General features: G+C 42.7%; 1 protein-coding gene and 4 non-coding genes across 7 annotated transcripts; all 5 read left to right on the top strand.

Moving 5' to 3' along the window:
* The first annotated feature begins 3,617 nt into the window (after positions 1 to 3,617).
* rpl17 (ribosomal protein L17) lies at positions 3,618 to 10,188 on the top strand. 3 transcript variants are annotated; one of them, XM_068030491.1, is made up of 7 exons: positions 3,618 to 3,721; positions 4,561 to 4,610; positions 5,025 to 5,065; positions 6,352 to 6,486; positions 7,271 to 7,369; positions 9,077 to 9,268; positions 10,087 to 10,188. In XM_068030491.1, the coding sequence occupies exons 1-7, from the start codon at positions 3,633 to 3,635 to the stop codon at positions 10,132 to 10,134; spliced, it is 654 nt and encodes a 217-aa protein (XP_067886592.1). In that variant the 5' UTR covers positions 3,618 to 3,632; the 3' UTR covers positions 10,135 to 10,188. The 3 variants fall into 3 exon arrangements, with proteins under 3 accessions (XP_067886592.1, XP_067886603.1, XP_067886612.1); XM_068030502.1 differs by lacking the exon at positions 3,618 to 3,721 and adding an exon at positions 3,912 to 3,970; XM_068030511.1 differs by lacking the exon at positions 3,618 to 3,721 and adding an exon at positions 4,277 to 4,317.
* On the top strand, positions 6,211 to 6,278 carry LOC137377941 (small nucleolar RNA SNORD58). The gene has a single exon (XR_010976525.1). It is a non-coding gene; the product is annotated as a small nucleolar RNA SNORD58 (small nucleolar RNA).
* LOC137377921 (small nucleolar RNA SNORD58) lies at positions 6,798 to 6,862 on the top strand. Its single transcript, XR_010976512.1, has one exon. It is a non-coding gene; the product is annotated as a small nucleolar RNA SNORD58 (small nucleolar RNA).
* Positions 7,739 to 7,805, top strand: LOC137377936 (small nucleolar RNA SNORD58). The gene has a single exon (XR_010976524.1). It is a non-coding gene; the product is annotated as a small nucleolar RNA SNORD58 (small nucleolar RNA).
* On the top strand, positions 9,786 to 9,852 carry LOC137377914 (small nucleolar RNA SNORD58). The gene has a single exon (XR_010976511.1). It is a non-coding gene; the product is annotated as a small nucleolar RNA SNORD58 (small nucleolar RNA).
* Positions 10,189 to 18,140: the final 7,952 nt, after the last annotated feature.

The raw sequence follows: 18,140 nt of genomic DNA, 5'->3' as shown, positions 1-18,140 counted from the left end.
TGGGAGGGGAAGGATTCAGTTGTTGTGGTCCACGTAGGTACCAATGACATAGGTAGGACTAGGAAAGAGGTTCTGCTGAGGGACTATAACCAGCTTGGGACGAAATTAAAAAGCAGAACCTCAAAGGTAATAATCACCAGATTAACACCGAGCCACATGCAAAATGACGTGGGGTAAATAAGATTAGAGAGGTAAACGCATGGCTCAAAGATTGGTGTGGGAGAAATGGGTTCAAATTCATGGGGCACAGGCACCAGTACTGGGGAAGGAGAGAGCTGTTCCGTTGGGACGGGCTTCATTTAAACCATGCTGGGCCCAGTGTCCTGGCGATACATATAACTAGGGTTGTGACAGGACTTTAAACTAATTAGTGGGGGAGAGGGTTCAATTGAAGGGAAGTTTAAAAAATCAAAAAGAAACGAGAGAGCAGAGGTGCAGGGTAGTGAAGAGGCAAATGGTAATCAAAGTGTGACAGGAAGGGGCAGACAATATAAGCAGAAGAGTGCAGCAGAAATTAGAACCAGAATGAGTAATAATGGTAAAAAGTCAAAGCTTAAGGCTCTTTATCTGAATGCACGCAGCATTTGTAACAAGATAGATGAGTTGACGGCACAAATAGAAATAAATGAATATGACTTGATAGCTGTTACAGAGACGTGGTTGCAGGGTGACCAAGACTGGGAATTCAATATTCAAGGGTATTCGATGTTCTGGAAAAATAGGCAAAAAGGAAAAGCAGGCGGGGTAGCTTTGTTAATAAAGGAAGGTATCAGTGCGGTGGTGAGTAGTTAAAAAGGTTGTAATAGATTGTGATGTGGGATCAGTTTTGGTGGAAATAAGGAATAGCAAGGGGAAGAAGTCACGGGTGGGAGTCGTCTATAGGCCCCCGAAGAGTTGCCTCACTGTTGGACAAAGTATAAATCAGGAAATAATGGGGGCGTATAAGAAGGGCACTACAATTGTCATGGGTGATTTTAATCTGCATATTGACTGGACAAATCAGATTGGCAGAGGTAACATGGAAGACAAATTTGTAGAGTGCATCAGGGATTGTTACTTAGAGCAATATGTTGCAAACCTACCCGGGCACCGGCTAATTTAGATCTAGTAATGTGTACTGAGGTAGGATTAATAAGAGATACTGTAGTTAAGGATCCTTTAGGGGGGAGCGATCACAACACGGTAGAATTTCAAATTCAGTTTGAGAGCGAGCAACTCGGGTCTCAAACCAGTGTCCTCAACTTAAACAGGGGCAATTACAGAGGTGTGAAGAGTCGTCAAAAGTGGGCTGGGAAAATAGACTAAGGGTAAGGTTAGTGGATGAGCAGTGGCAGACATTTAAGCAGATATTTCATAATGCTCAGCAAATATTTATCCCGGTCAAAAAGAAGGACTCGATGAGAAGGATAAAACACCCGTGGTTAACAAAGGCGGTCAAGGAGAGTTTCCAATCAAAAGCTAAGGCATACAAAGCAGCGAAAACCCAGAGGACAGGGACGTTTTTAGGAACCAGCATCGGATGACTAAAAAGCTAATAAAGAGGGAGAAAATTGATTATGAAAATAAATTGGCAAGAAATATAAAAACAAACAGCAAGAGCTTCTACAGGCATATAAAAAGAGAGTAACTAAAGTGATCGTGGGACCCTTGGAGGATGCGACTGGAGAATTGATAAAGGGGAACAGGGAAATGGCAGATAATTTAAACCAATATTTTGCATCGGTCTTCACGGTGGAGGACACTATAAACATCCCACAGATCAGCAAGGAACTAATGGGAGGAAAGATCTTGGAACAGTCTCTATCACGAGGGACAAAGTATTTGACAAACTAATGGGACTAAAGGACCTGATGGCCTGCATCCAAGGGTTTTAAAGGAAAGGGCTGCAGAGATAGTGGAGGAATTGGTCGAAATATTCCAGAACTCACTGGATTCCGGGAGAGTCCCAGCAGATTGGAAAACTGCTAATGTGATGCCCCTGTTCAAGAAGGGAGGGAGACAAAAAGCAGGAAACTATAGGCCAGTCGGCCTATCATGTTTGACAAATTTGCTAGAGTTCTTTGAGGATATAACAAGCAGAGTTGATAAAGGGGAACTGGTAGATGTAGTGTATTTGGATTTCCAGAAGGCATTCGATAAGGTGCCACATAAAAGATTATTGCACAAGATAGAAGCTCACGGTATTGGGGTAACGTATTAGCATGGATTGAGGATTGGTTAACTCACAGAAGACAGAGAGTCAGGATTAATGGGTCTTTTTCAGGTTGGAAAGACGTAACTAGTGGAGTGCCATAAGGATCAGTCCTAGGGCCTCAATTATTTACTATCTATATTAATGACTTGAAGGAGGGGGCAGATTGTAATATATCCAAATTCGCTGACGGTATAAAAATAGGTGGGAGGGCATGTTGTGATGAGGACATAAGGAATCTGCAAGGGGATATAGATAGGTTGAGTGAGTGGGCAAAAACTTGGCAAATGGAGTTTAATGTAGAAAAGTGTATTTGGAAGAATCAAAAGGCAGACTACTATTTAAATGGAGAGAGGTACCAAAAAAGTGCAGCACAGAGGGATCTGGGTGTTCTTGTGCATGAACACACAAAGTTAGCATGCAGGTGCTGCAAGTAATTAAGAAGGCAAATGGAATTTTGGCCTTTATTCCTCAGGGGTTGGAGTTTAAAAATAGGGAAGTCTTGTTACAACTGTACAGGGTGTTGGCGAGGCCGCAGCTGGAGTATTGTGTACAGTTTTGGTCCCTGTATTTAAGAAAGGATATACTGGCATTGGAGGCATTTCAACAGAGATTCACTAGGCTGATTCCTGGGTTGAAGGGGTTGACTTATTAAGGATGGCTAAACAGGCCTTTATTCATTTGAGTTTCGAAGAATGAGGGGTGATCTTATTGAAACGTACAAGATTTGAGGGGGCTTGACAGGGTAGATATTGCGAAGATGTTTCCACTGGTGGAGGAATCTCAAACTAGGAGACATAGTTACGGAATAATGGGACACTCATTTAAAACTGAGATGCGAAGGAATTTCTTCTCTCAGAGGATAGTGAATGTCTGGAATTCTCCACCTCAGAGAGTTGTGAAGGCCAGGTCATTGAAAGTATTTAAAGTGGAGGTAGTTAAATTTTTCAAATATCAGGGAGTTGAGGGCTATGAGGAGCTGGCATGAAAGAGGAGTTGAGTAAAAGCAAAATACTGCGGATGCTGGAAATCTGAAACAAAAACAAGAAATGCTGGATTCACTCAGCAGGTCTGGCAGCATCTGTGGAAAGAGAAGCAGAGTTAACGTTTCGGGTCAGTGACCCTTCTTCGGAACTTAGGTGGGAGGACATGAAGAGGAGTTGAGGTCTGGGGCAGATCAGCCATGATCTTATTGAATGGCAGAGCCGAATGGCCTACTCCTGCTCCTATTTCTTATGTTCTTCGCTGTAACTATTCTGCCATGATCTAAACGAGAAAGTACAGACGGTTCTGAAGAAGGGTCACTGACCCGAAACGTTAACTCTGCTTCTCTTTCCACAGATGCTGCCAGACCTGCTGAATGATTCCAGCATTTCTTGTTTTTATTTCAGATTTCCAGTATCCGCAGTATTTTGCTTTTAAAATACAGACGGTCCCCAGCATGAGATCTCGCGAGAGTCGATGGCTGGATGGGGAAATCTCGCGAGCTGAGCGTTTGCTCTCTCTTTTCCTGTTGGCGGCCGGAGGCAGGTGAGGTACCAGAGAGTGGCCGGTTAAGTTAACAAATAATCCGTTTCTGTTGTCGGCCATCCGAGCTCCAGATACACCATCTTCATTAACAACAGTTCCACAACTCGATAAACAACTTGACTCCCCCGATATTGCCACTGCAGTCAGTATTTTAATTAAAAAATGAAAACTGTTAAAAATCTCCAGGGCCCGAGCGCGCAACAAAATGGCTGCCTGGAGCGAGTTGAATAGTGAAGCGGTTTTATGTTGGTATTTTTATCTTTTGATTTGAGTTTTATTTCACGTTTACATATTGGTGCTGCAGAGTTTATGTTGGACGATCGATTGGTATTCGCTTGTCGCTGTAGAATCGCCTTAAATTGGGGATGCAGCTGCCAGGTTTCCACCTGTGCTCCGCTTTAATCCGCACGGCATCAACGGAACGAAAGGAATCGGTGGGGCCAGCGACCTTTTCTCGTTGCTCATACTTGGCGAATCGTGAAACGCCTGCGGCAAACTGGCTTTACCATGATTCAAATGTGTTTTTAGAAATCCATCCGGTTTGAGGGCACTCTGATAATCTGTCGATTCATGAATATTGTGATACACTTTAGGAGGTGGGAGTGTTAATGAAATACAATACATACTTTTACTAAAATGCAGTGTTGGAACTGTACAATGCGGTTACAATGATTGCTATCTTAGACGCCTTTGGAATAATTGAGAAGAATGCAATTCTGAACTTACACGTGTGGGAATTCATGGAAGAAGAGTACCCCATTCCCATAAGTGTAGAATTTTATATTTCTATGGTGGATTAGTATTTAATGAACTTAAATTTACTTTGATTTTCTTCCTAGCTCTCTGAAAATGGTCCGCTATTCATTAGACCCTGAGAACCCCACCAAATGTAAGTACTTTTAAACTTTAACTTGTATTTTTCCAAAAATATATTTTATTAATTCTTTGTAAAATACATTACATAACAGTTCAAATTTGATATTACACAAAGTGCAATACATTACATGCATCACTACACTTGATATTACTGGTTATATTTACAATGTGTATTTACATTTTGTGCTGAAAATTCTCTGCACGGTTTCCAGCTCCTTGGTGTAATACAGTGAGAGGGTCTTATGCAGTGGCCTTTCCCTGTTGATCTTGTGCAGACAACTGCTGCTCCAAACCTTTCGTCTTTGTATGCCCCTCAGCATGTAGTCCTGGACCTGGGAATGTACCACCCTGCCACATACGGTCGTTGGCTTGAACTTGTATTGAGTGTGTAATGCAAATCATTTACCTACCTTTGTATTTTCCACAGCATGTAAGGCAAGGGGTTCCAACTTGCGAGTGCACTTCAAGGTAAGTCTTAATGCTATTCTATGATTAAAATTCTTTCTTACTCGAAGGTTTAAGAGAGAATGATTGACCCTTTGCAGATCAATTTTATTCCAATGATAGACATTATTTGTAACTTGATTTAGTATGGGCAGACTAGAATTTAAAACACATTCTACTGGTGGTTCAATGGTTTATTGTATTCTGTAATCATTATACAATTCTCATTGTTTTCAAATCCCTCAATGGCTTCTCCCCTCCTTATCTCCGTAATCTCCTCCCCCCACCCCCCTTTGAGATATTGGTACTCTTCTAATTCTGGCCTCTTGAGTGTCCTTGAGTTTAATTGCTGCACCATTGGCAGCTGAAGGGGCAGCCACCAAAGGTCTAAACCCCTCCACCTCTTTCTCCCTTTAAAACGCTCCTTAAAACTTAACCACTTTGACCAAACTGTTGGCCATCTGCCCTGATATTGCCCTATGTGCTAGTGTCAAATTTTGCTGTATAATGCTTCTGTGAATGCCTTGGGATGTTTAATCATGTAGAGTGTCTATTAAAATACATGTTGCTTGTTGTAATGTGCAATGCCAGGAATGTCTTTGAAGTAACTCATTTTAACCTGGGCGTGGTACCCCCAGTGGTTAATGCATTGTACTACCAGCCCGGAGATTGCGAGTTGAAATCCCACTGGTGAAATGAAATTGAATCTGATGGATTTTAATACTAGTTTAAACTGGTTCAATAATTCAGTGAAAACTAAAAATGGACACTTACTGATAGTCTCAGTAGTTTTCCCCTAAAGCACTGTCCCTGTTCTTGGTGTCTGAAACTTACAGATTCGGTTGTATTCAAGGAAGGGGGCCTTTCGCCCATGTTTGGTCTGGCCTATGTGATTACAGCCCCATTACATCGTTAGCCTTTAATGTCTTTGACAACTGGCTAGGACAGTAAATACTGCCTTACCAGTCAATCCCATTTACTGAGGGCAACATGGGAGTTTACTAATTGCTCCTGCTGTTACTCAAAGTTGCCATAGCAATACTGATGTCTGTGTCGTTACACCACCTGATGTGAGCAGAAATTGGAGGAAAGAATATGTTTTCACTATTTTGGGTTGTTTTTACATCTCATTTTATAAGGATTGACCATGGAAAGTGCTTGGAATGTGGTTGCAATGATGACCATCTTAGGACACCTTTGGAATGCCCATGAAACAATATAGAATGTTCTGAGTGACCACATTCAGATAGACTGACTGGCATGGTAAGCGTGACTTGTTCAATCCATAACTGAAAATGTTCTGTTTCTAGAATACTCGTGAGACTGCCCAGACCATTAAAGGCATGCACATCCGCAAAGCAACCAAGTTCCTGAAGGATGTTGTTATCAAGAGGCAGTGTGTCCCATTCCGACGCTACAATGGTGGAGTTGGCAGGTGTGCTCAAGTGAGTTTAAAGTTTGAGAAAGTGTCAGACATATAATTTGCTATGTATATCCATTAAGTTTATAAAGTAATCTGTACCGTACTATTCAGTCATAAGGAAATGTTCCTGGCTTCTCTTGTTAATTTTGTCTGCCTCCATGTAAGGGTACTCTTATTGGTGTGAATTGTGTACATGCTGCAGTACACTTGAACCATCAGCTCAATCTGGTCTTCCTTTGTGCAGGTTGCAAAATCAATCTGCCTATATTGTAATTTACTATCAGGAAATGGAGGGAACTAATATTCTGTACTTCTAACTTGCCCAGAATGCGGTTGCAGTGATGACAATCTTAGGACACCTTTGGAATAATCATGAAAACAATAACATTCTGAGCTTCCACATTTTGGGCTTTACGGGAATAAAAGATCGAGTATTGAATTTAGTCCTGGGACCTCGTGGCTGGTGAGGGTATGATCTAAGCAGCGGGGTACAGCAGTAATTCTGAACCGAAAAGAAAGCTATATTTCATTTTTTACTTGATGGGTTTTTACATTGCCAAAAATGAATCATAAAAATCAGTTGGCATGTAATTTTAAAGGCACAGGCCATGCATGGGAGCTTCTGAAGCTAAACTTGCATGGTCTTTTCTTAAATTTTCCTTTCAAAGTCTTCGCTAGCTTTTAGATTGAGAACCATGCAGCATAGTTGCTGGAATAATTATGAAAACAATTGCTATTCTGAGATTTCTTTTTAGTTTGCTTTAGGTGTAATATGTGGAATGAATTAATGTTTTCTTTTTGTGAAGGCAAAGGCCTGGGGTTGGACACAAGGCCGTTGGCCTAAAAAGAGTGCAGAGTTTCTGCTACACATGTTAAAGAATGCAGAAAGCAATGCTGAACTCAAGGTAAGTGACATGTTAATCAGTGCATGTTAAAAAAAAATGTTTGTGCTTAAGATCTTTAGTGGCCATGTACATTCAAATATTTATCAACTCGCTTATAGAATGTAAAACACTCTGTCTTAACTGTTGTGCAATAGCGCAGAGCTGTCTGACGATGTTTAGTATTGATGTGTGTACTGTAAAATCTTGTGCATTAACTGTTTTTAAGGAAAATATGAATCTTTAGGACGGCATGCGCCAACACTTGTTTTTAGCAGTAGCTGGAGTGTAAACATTCAGCTTAGTTTGCTAGATTACTCATTGATCTTGTAATATGAGACCTGGGGAACCCTTTATTTCAACATTCATTAACAGTTTTAAAATGCATTGTGGTTACGATGATGACCATCTTAGGACACCTTTGGATTATACATGAAAAGAATGTATTATTCTGAGTGACCACATCTTTATTTCTATGATAAAAGCAAAATACTGCAGATGCTGGAAATCTGAAACAAAAACAAGAAATGCTGGAATCACTCAGCAGGTCTGGCAGCATCTGTGGAAAGAGAGGCAGAGTTAACGTTTCGGGTCAGTGACCGAAAGTTCCGAAGAAGGGTCACTGACCCGAAACGTTAACTCTGCTTCTCTTTCCACAGATGCTGCCAGACCTGCTGAGTGATTCCAGCATTTCTTGTTTTTGTTTATTTCTATGCCTTGCTTATAGTCAGTTTCCATCTCATTTAAAATTCATTCTCTGTCACTGGCAGGGCCAGCAATTTTTGTCCTCAGAAGGTGCTGGTAGGTCCTTTAACCTCTTATAGCTTTGTGGGGATAATGCATTCGATAGCACATACTGCAGCCATGATACTTCAGTTATGGAATGGGTTATGTGTTCAGGCTCGTGGATCAGGTGCCGATCAAGTGCACTGCTTTATCCTGGATAGTGTCATGGTTCTTGAATGTTATTGCAGCTGCAACCATTCAGCAGATCTTGCTCTTGTCGTGTAAATTTGAAAACTGGCATTGGTGTATGTTGAAAGTCTTTGTCGTTTGAGCACTGCTTGGAGAAAGTGGTTGTGGCAAGGGAAAAGTTGATGCCAGTGTTTTCCCCAAAAAGACTCTTTTGATTTTGTATGTCTGGGGTCAAAACTATGAACCCTTTCTAAGTTGTAGTTATAAGTCTGAAATGGTTGTGCATTTATTTGAAGTCAGCCAGTCTGAAGAAATTAATACCTCCATGGCCTAGATTTCTTTTTAAAGACTTCGGTGCTGCCTCTGAAACATGTCAATGGTGCACTGTCAATTATATCACCTATTAAATGTGCATTTAGGCTTTTATCCGGCATTCCTGTTATTTTTTTTCTACTTATTTTTCTTATGTTTATAGTATAGAAATACATCCATATAGGTTTCTCTCAAGGCAAACAAATAGATGCTGACCATTCAAGCTAGCCCTCATGAAGTTACTGGCTGCAATGATTTATCAACTTGTTTGTAGTGAAATATTCCTGCAGTAAAAATGTAGTAGGTGCACATTTGGATTTTGCCATTGCTGTAGTTCTGTGCATTATAGGAATGTGATTTGTGCAGCCTACTGAGAGCAAGTAATTCGTTTGGACTAAAGATGTTAGCAGAATTGGAATTTTAAGTCTGATTTGACCACTGAGCACAATAGCTGTGAATTTAATAATTCCATTTTGTTTAGAGTCATGACTGCATTTTTTTAAGGGTCTGGATGTGGACTCCCTAGTGATTGAGCACATTCAAGTGAACAAGGCTCCTAAGATGCGCCGACGGACCTACCGTGCCCATGGTCGTATCAACCCGTACATGAGCTCACCATGCCACATAGAGATGATCCTCACTGAGAAGGAGCAGATAGTTCCAAAGCCAGAGGAGGAAGTTGTTCAGAAGAAAAAGGTGATTTTTTGTTTCCTCCAACTGAGGGACGAGCATGTCTACAGCATTTTGTGCATTTGCACACATTCCTTCAAATTAAAACCTGGCTACCCGACCCGAATCCGAACAAACAGGACCACATGTCGGGTTCTGGTCGGGTCTGTATTCGGTGTCCAGCATTCGGGGTCTGTCTGGACTGTACTGTTTTGCTTTGTATTTTTGTTTTAGTCTATGATATTTTTCTGTGTCAAAAATACGTTATTTACGGGTTGGGAATTTAAAAATAATTAAAGGACTCTGGTTCGGGTTGGCTGTTGTCGGGTTGGGTTTTAATTTTGTACCTGAGCCAGGCTTTACTTCAAATCCTCTTAATTCACATCAAAATTATTTATTTTTTTAAAAACCTGTAATGGGGTTTTTTTCCAATTTTGCCGATTGGCGTTAAAGTCGCCAGCTAGATGTTTATTGTCTGAATTCATAAGTAATTTAAGTAATAGTGCACGACGAATATCCCATAATTGGTTGCTGAAATGTGTAGTTGCAGTGATGACCATCTTAGGACACCTTTGGATATTAACCATGAAAATAATTATAATCTGAGCAACTGCATTCAGCTCCACTACTTCGTACAATTTTATACTTACTAAATTTCAAATCTTAGGGTGTTCATAATATACATCCCATTTGTACAACCCAAATGGATTGCTCCAAAGTAAAACCAGATCTTTTGTATAGCCCTCCTCAGTTAGAATGACATGAATGTCCTTGTAATTTTGAGTAGCTTGATTTTTTTTTTAGTTTGTGCATGGTAACACTGAAGTAACTTCTTTTTTTTTTAGGTTTCCCAGAAGAAGCTGAAGAAGCAGAAGCTTATGGCAAGGGATTAGATTTTACTCATTTTGCAACAACTTCTGTACATACAATAAAACTATTAAAAACCACTGTTGTGACTGGACTATGTCTTTTGTTCAGTCCGTTTCAACTAATTTTGGTATCTGTGAGGTTGCACAGGAGACCAGCCTTTCCAAAAGAGGCCAGGCTACAAGTGGCAGAGTTTGAACATAGAACAGTACAGGCCCTTTGGCCCACGATGTTGTGCTGACCCATTAACCTACTCTTAAGATCCCTACATACCCTTCATTCTACTATCATCCATGTACCTATCCAAGAGTTGCTTAAATGTCCCAAATGTATCTGCTTCTACTACCACTGCTGGCAGTGCATTCCACGCACCCACCACTCTGTGTCAAGAACCTACTACCTCTGACATCTCCCCTAAACCTTCCTCCAATCACCTTAAAATTATGCCCCCTGGTGATAGCCATTTTCGCCCTGGGAAAAAGTCTCTGGCTATGCCTCTCATCATCTTGTACACCTCTATCAAGTCACCTCTCATCCTTCTTCGCTCCAATGAGAAAAGCCCTAGCTCCCTCAACCTTTCTTCATAAGACATGCCCTCCAGTCCAGGCAGCATCCTGGTAAATCTCCTCTGCACCTTCTCTAAAGCTTCCACATACATCCTATAATGAGGCGACCAGAACTGAACACAATATTCCAAGTGTGGTCTAACCAGGGCTTTATAGAGCTGCAGCATAACCTCGCGGCTCTTAAACTCAATCCCCCCTGTTAATAAAAGCCAACACCCCATACGCCGCCTTAACAACCCTATCAACTTGGGTGGCAACTTTGAGGGATCTATGGACGTGGACTCCAAGATCCCTCTGTTCCTCCACACTGCCAAGAATCCTGTCTTTAAGCCTGTATTCTGCATTCAAATTCTACCTTCCAAAATGAATCACTTCACACTTTTCCATGTTGAACTCCATCTGCCACTTCTCAGCCCAGCTCTGCATCCTGTCAATGTCCCGTTGCAACCTAAAACAGACCTCCACAACTCCAGCAACCTTTGTGTCATCAGCAAACTTACTAACCCAGCCTTCCACTTCCTCATCCAAGTCATTTATAAAAATCACAAAGAGCAGAGGTCCCAGAACAGATCCCTGCGGAACACCACTGGTCACCAAGCTCCAGGCTGGATACCTTCCATCTACCACCCTCTGTCTTCTATGGGCTAGCCAATTCTGTATCCAGACAGCCAACTTTCCCTGAATCCCATGCCTCCTTACTTTCTGAATGAGCCTACCATGGGGAACCTTATCAAATGCCTTGCTAAAATCCATATACACCACATCCACTGCTCTTCCCTCATCAATGTGTTTTGTCACATCTTCAAAGAATTCAATAAGGCTTGTGAGGCATGACCTGCCCCTCACAAAGCCATGCTGACTATCTCTAATCAAATTATGCTTTTCCAAATAATCATAAATCCTGTCTCTCAGAATCCTCTCCAATAATTTGCCCACCACCGACATAAGACTGACTGGTCTGTAATTCCCAGGGTTATCCCTATTCCCTTTCTTGAACAAGGGAATAACATTTGCCACCCTCCAATCATCTGGTACTACTCCAGTGGACAGCGAGGACGCAAAGATCATCGCCAAAGGCGCAGCAATCTCTTCCCTCGCTTCCCGTAATATCCTTGGGTATATCCCATCTGGCCCCAGGGACTTATCTATCCTCATGTCTTTCAAAATTTCCAGCACATCCTCCCTCTTAACCTCAACCTGTTCGAGCATATTAGCCTGTTTCACGCTGTCCTCAAACGACAAGGTCCCTCTCACTAGTGAATACTGAAGCAAAGTATTCATTAAGGACCTCCTCTGATTCCAGGCACAAGTTTCCTCCACTATCCCTGATCAGTCCTACCCTCACTCTGGCCATCCTCTTGTTCCTCAAGTGTAGAACGCCTTGGGATTTTCCTTAATCCTACCCGCCAGGACTTTTTCATGTCCCCTTCTAGCTCTCCTAAATCCATTTTTCAGTTCCTTCCTGGCTACCTTGTAACCCTCTGGAGCCCTGTCTGATCCTTGCTTCCTCAACCTTAAGTAAGCTTCCTTCTTCCTCTTGACTAGCTGTTCCACATCTCTTGTCATCCAAGGTTCCTTCACCCTACCATCCCTTTCTTGCCTCATCGAGACAAACCTATCGAGCAGTCGCAGCAAGTGCTCCCTAAACAACCTCCACATTTCTGTCGTGCATTTCCCTGAGAACATCTGTTTCCAATTTATGCTCCCCAGTTCCTGCCTAATAGCATTGTAATTCCCCCTTCCCCAATTAAATATTTTCCCATCCCGTCTGCTCCTGTCCCTCTCCATGACTATAGTAAAGGTCAGGGAGTTGTGATCACTATCACTGAAATGCTCTCCCACCGAGAGATCTGCCACCTGGCCTGGTTCGTTGCCAAGCACCAATTCCAAAATAGCCTCCCCTCTAGTCGGCCTATCTACATATTGAGTCAGGAAACCTTCCTGGACACACCTGACAAAATCTGCTCCATCCAAACTATTTGCACTAAGGAGGTTCCAATCAATATTAGGGAAGTTGAAGTCACCCATGACAATAATTCTAATTCTAATTCTAAACTTCTGCACCTTTCCAAATTCTGTCTCCCAATCTGTTCCTCTGTTGTTATCGGGGGGGTCTATAGAAAACTCCCAATAAATTGACTGCTCCTTTCCTGTTTCTGACTTCCACCCATACTGATTCAGTAGACAAACCCTCCTTGACGACCTCCCTTTCTGCAGCTGTGATGCTATCCCTGATTAGCAATGCCGCTCCCCCACCTCTTTTACCTCCCTCCCTATTCCTTTTGAAACATCTAAACGCCGGAACAACCAACATCCATTCCTGCCCCTGTGATATCCAAGTCTCCATAATGGCCACAATATTGTAGCTCCAAGTACTGATCCATGCTCTAAGTTCATCACCCTTATTCCTGACACTTCTTGCGTTAAAATAGACACACTTCAACCCATCATACTGGCTGCAACTTTGCCCTGTCAACTGTCTAACCTTCCTCACAGACACTCTGTATCTGCCTGTTCAACAGCTACCCCATCCACTGATCCGTAGCTCCGGTTTCCATCCCCCTTTCTGAATGAGCCTACCATGGGGAACCTTATAAAACGCTTTGGGTATTCAAAGTCACGTTGGAAGGTAATGAAAGCCGGAGTGAATTTAATAGTGGGTATGTGGCAGAGTTTTTTTGTTGGTGGGTAAACGGGTTTGCTAAAGTGTAGCCAGGGTTCAGAAATTTCCGCCAGATGCCAAATTTCTGATACAATTTCGAAATCCACCATTGGCTTCTTCCAGCCCGCCAAAGTTTTCAGTCCGGCCATGTCTTTGGTCAGTGTCTGTGACATTGAGCTGCCTGGGTAGGGTGAGCATGGTTAGCAGTTTGCGGCATAGATAAGCTGAGATCGGTCCTCACTGTGGGTGGTTTGGTTAGCAAGTGGGAATGGCTGCTGCGGGGGAGAGGGGCCCAGCGATTTTATGCAAATGCATTGGTCTACCATTTGATGGTAGTTGAAGGTAAAGGGAAAACTAATGTTTCTACACATTTGAAGTGGAGTGGCCTGGAAGCATTTTTATTCGTTACAGATCATTAACAGTACTATAATTACATGGTTACTTGTCAAAAAAATTCACTTTTTCTTCCTATGGCCACTAAATTTCTGACCTTTTGGTCTTTCGCCACTCTCACCCAGGCCTCGTGTCTGTGCCAGCTCTCTGCAACAGCAACTCACTTATACCTGTAGCCCTGCAAATTTTTTCTCTTCAGATAATTATCCAATTCTCTCTTGAAGGTTTCTATTTGAATCTGTCTTCACCACTTTCAGGCAGTGTATTCCAGATTCTAACAGCTCACTGCGTTTAATAAAAAACTTCCCTCATGCTACTGTTGCTTTTGTCAATCGCATTAAATCTGTGTTCTCTGGTTCTCGATCCTTCTGCCAAGAAGTTTCTCCCTATATGCTTTCTCCAGATTCATGATTTTGAACACTTCTTTCAAATCTTCTCCAAGGAGAACCACCTCAGCTTCCCCCAACCTATCCATGTAACTGAAGTTCCTCGGGCTTCCATTCTCATTATTTTTTTCTCCACCCTCCCTAATGCCTTAACATCCTTCCTAAAGTACTAGACGCAATACTCCAGTTGAGGCTGGACCAGTGTTTAATACAGGTTTATCATAACTTGTGTTTGTACTCTGCCCCTATTTATCAAGCCCATGATACTGTTTGCCTTATTAGCCACTTTCTCAACCTGCCTTGCAACCTTCAAATGATTTGTGTACATATGCCCCCAGTCCATCTGCTCCTGCACCTCCTTTAGAATTGTATCCTTTATATTGCCTTTCCTTGTTCCTACCAAAATAAATCACTTCACAGTTTCTTGCATTAAATTTCATCTGCCACTTGTTTGCCCATTCCACCAGCCTGGGTGTCATCTTGCTATCCACACAGTTCACATTATTTCCACGTTTTGCCATCTGCAAATTTTGAAATTGTGCCCCGTACACCTATGTCTAGGTCATTAATATAGATCAAGAAAAGCAAGGGTCCTAAACACTGACCCCTGGGAAACCTTACTATATATTTTCCTCCAGTCCAAAAATAAAATCATTCACAACTACTGTTTCCTGCCACTTGGCCAATTTTGTAGGCATGCTGCCACTGTTCCTTTTATTCCATGGGCTTTAACATTGCTGACAAACCTGTTACGTAGCACTTTATCAGATGCCTTTTGGAAGTCCATGTATACCACATAAAATGCATAACCATCATCAAACCTCATCGCAACAAAAAATTCAAGCAAGTTAGTTAAATGTGATTTGCCCTTAACAAATCTGCTGGTTGTCATTAAATAATCCACATTTGTCCAAGTGACTATTAATTTTGTCCTGAATTACCATTTCTAAAGCCTTTCCCACCACTGAAGTTAAACTAAAATAAAAGCAAAATACTGCGGATGCTGGAAATCTGAAATAAAAACAAGAAATGCTGGAACCACTCAGCAGGTCTGGCAGCATCTGTGGAAAGAGAAGCAGAGTTAACGTTTCGGGTCAGTGACCCTTCATCGGAACTGAAGTTAAACTGACTGGGCTGTAATTGCTGGGCTTGTCCTTGTACCCATTTTTGAACAAGGGTATAACATTTGCAATTCTCCAGTCCTCTGGGTGAATTGGAAGATTTTGGCCACTGCCTCTGCAATTTCCACCCTTCTATCTTGAGATGCATCTCATCTGATCCTGTGACGTATCAACTTTCAAGTACAGCCAGCCTATGTACAAACAAAGAAAGAACAGTACAGCACAGGAACAGGCCAATCGGCCCTCCAAGCCTGCGCCGATCTTGATGCCTATCTAAGCTAAAACCTTCTGCACTGCCGGGGTCCGTATCCCCATCTCTATTCCCATCCTATTCATGTATTTGTCAGGATGCCTCGTAAACGTCTCTTTGGTACCTGCTTCCACCACCTCCCCCGACAAGTTCCAGGCACTCACCACCCTCTGTGTAAAGAACTTGCCTCGCACATCCCCTCTAAACTTTGCCCCTCTCACCTTAAACCTGTGTCCCCTAGTAACTGACTATCCACTCTGTCCATGCCGCTCATAACTTTGTAAACCTCTATCATGTTGCCCCTCCACCTCCGTCGTTCCAGTGAAAACAATCCGAGTTTATCCAACATCTCCTCATAGCTAATGCCCTCCAGACCAGGCAACATCCTGGTAAACCTCTTCTGTACCCTCTCCAAAGCCTCCACGTCCTTCTGGTAGTGTGGCGACCAGAATTGCACGCAATATTCTAAGTGTGGCCTAACTAAGGTTCTGTACAGCTGCAACATGACTTGCCAATTTTTATATTCTATGCCCCGACCGATGAAGGCAAGCATGCTGTATGCCTTCTTGACTACCTTATCCACCTGCGTTGCCACTTTCAGTGACCTGTGGACCTGTACGCCCAGATCTCTCTGCCTGTCAATACTCCTAAGGGTTCCGCCATTTACTGTATACTTTCCACCTGCATTAGACCTTCCAAAATGTAATACCTCTTTTGTCAACTTTTAGCTATCCAGTGTCTTGAGAACCTCCTCTTGCGCCATGATCTGGGCAGCAGCACCTTTGGTAAAGACTTATGCAAAGTACTCAGTACATCAGCCGTTCCTCCAGGTGTAAATCCCCTTTTTGTTCCCAATTGGTGCCACTCCTTTTACCACCTTTTTGCTGTTACGCCTTTTGAAGACTTAGATTCACTTTTATGTTAACTGCCAGTTTCTTCTCATACTCTGCTCATTTGCTTTTTCACTTTCCCTCTGAAACTTCTACAGTCAGCCTGGTTCTCAGTTGTATTATCCATCTGTCATATGCACCCGATTACTGCTTCATCTCACTCACTATCTCCCAGTATCCAGGGAACTCTGGATCTTTTTGTCCCATCCCTTGTGGAAATGTACCTTGACTGTACCCAAACTATCTCTTTGTTGGTATACTGGTGAGTCTCCACTCCTGTCATGTGGGAGACTGGAGTTCAGTTCCCTGATGAGGAAGCAGTTTTGCCAACATGGATTCGATGAACTGAATGGCCTCCTATGTAGTATCTGACTCTTTAAAGGCAGATCATTGTTCAGTTATAGTTTTGCCTGTCAGTCTTTGATTCCAGTTTTGCCTGTCAGTCTTTGATTCCAGGGCTAGATTTGTTCTCATTCCATTGAAGTTTGCCTTCCTCTAATAAATTATCTTTACTCTGGATTGCTCGAAATATTTAGTACCCATAGCTAACCTAAACCTTATGATGCGATGATCACTGTCCCCTAAAAGTTCCCATAAGTCACTTGACCCACCTCATTCCCCAGGATCTGATCCAGCAATGCGTCCTTCCTCACTGGATTAGAAACATACAGATGTAGAAAATTCTCCTGAACAGTCTAGAAACTCATACCCATCTCTGCCTTTTACACTTACTATTCCAGTCTATATTAGGATAATTAAAGTCCCACATTATAACTACTTGATAATTCTTGCACCTCTCTGTAATTTCCTTGCAAATTCGTTCCTCAATACCTTTCCCACAAGTTGGTGGTCTAGAATACACCCAGCAATGTAATATGTACCTCTATTGTTCCTTGGCTGCAACGAAGTAGGTTCTGTCCTTGACATCCTCTCCTGCACTGTTATGTTCTCAGTCAATTCAGTGACCGCACCCACCCGCCTCCCTGCCACCCCCACTCCCACTTTTTCTTTCTTTCCTATCTTTCCTGAACACCTGTATCCAGAAATATTTAGTACCCAGACCTGCCCTTTTGTGTGTCAGGTCTCCATTATTGCCACAATATGAAATTTCCATGTGGCTATCTGCCTGCACCAACCAACCTTACCTACCACACTCACTGCATTGAGGTACATGCACAGTAAACCTAATTTAGACCTTATTACATTCCCTCTTATTCTGGCCTCCCTAATATCTTCCTATTTCCTACTATACAGTTGTTAACAGCACAGAAGGCTGCCATTTGGCCCATCAGACCTATGCCAGCTCTCCACAGAGCTATGCAGTCAGTCCTACCCCCTGGCTCAATCCCCACAGTCCTGCGAGTGGCCGTCCAACTTCCTCTTGAAGTCACTGATTGTCTCAGCTTCCACCACCCTTTTGGGCCGTGAGTTCCAGGTCATTTCCATCCGCTGTGTAAAAAAAGTGCTTCCTCATCTTGCTCCTGCATCTTTTGCCCAAATAGCCATTCAGTACCCTCAACCCCTTGCCTCCAGTCCATCACCCGGGAGCCGGTAAAATCTCGACAATAGAGTGAGATGGAGGCCAGGGTGAGATGGGGAATTGGACCTCGGGAAGTGATGGAGCAGCGGGGGGGGGGGGGGGGGGGGGGGTGCAGGGGAAGAGTTGGAGAGAATGGTTTCCCCTTTTCCCTGCCTTGGGTTTCCACTCCTTCACTGGTTGGCCTCCAAGTTATTGAAATTCGTGCACAACATTTGCTGGTACAG

Source organism: Heterodontus francisci, chromosome 1 (genome assembly GCF_036365525.1).
Source record: "Heterodontus francisci isolate sHetFra1 chromosome 1, sHetFra1.hap1, whole genome shotgun sequence".
Lineage (NCBI taxonomy): Eukaryota > Metazoa > Chordata > Chondrichthyes > Heterodontiformes > Heterodontidae > Heterodontus > Heterodontus francisci.
This window is presented reverse-complemented; position numbering and strand designations above follow the sequence as displayed.

Coding starts and splice junctions, on each gene's coding strand:
- rpl17 (XM_068030491.1), top strand. CDS start 3,633: ATGAGATCTCGCGAGAGTCGATGGCTGGATGGGGAAATCTCGCGAGCT. Junction 3,722..4,560: donor CTGTTGGCGGCCGGAGGCAG/GTGAGGTACCAG, acceptor TTTTCTTCCTAG/CTCTCTGAAAATGGTCCGCT. Junction 6,487..7,270: donor GAGTTGGCAGGTGTGCTCAA/GTGAGTTTAAAG, acceptor CTTTTTGTGAAG/GCAAAGGCCTGGGGTTGGAC.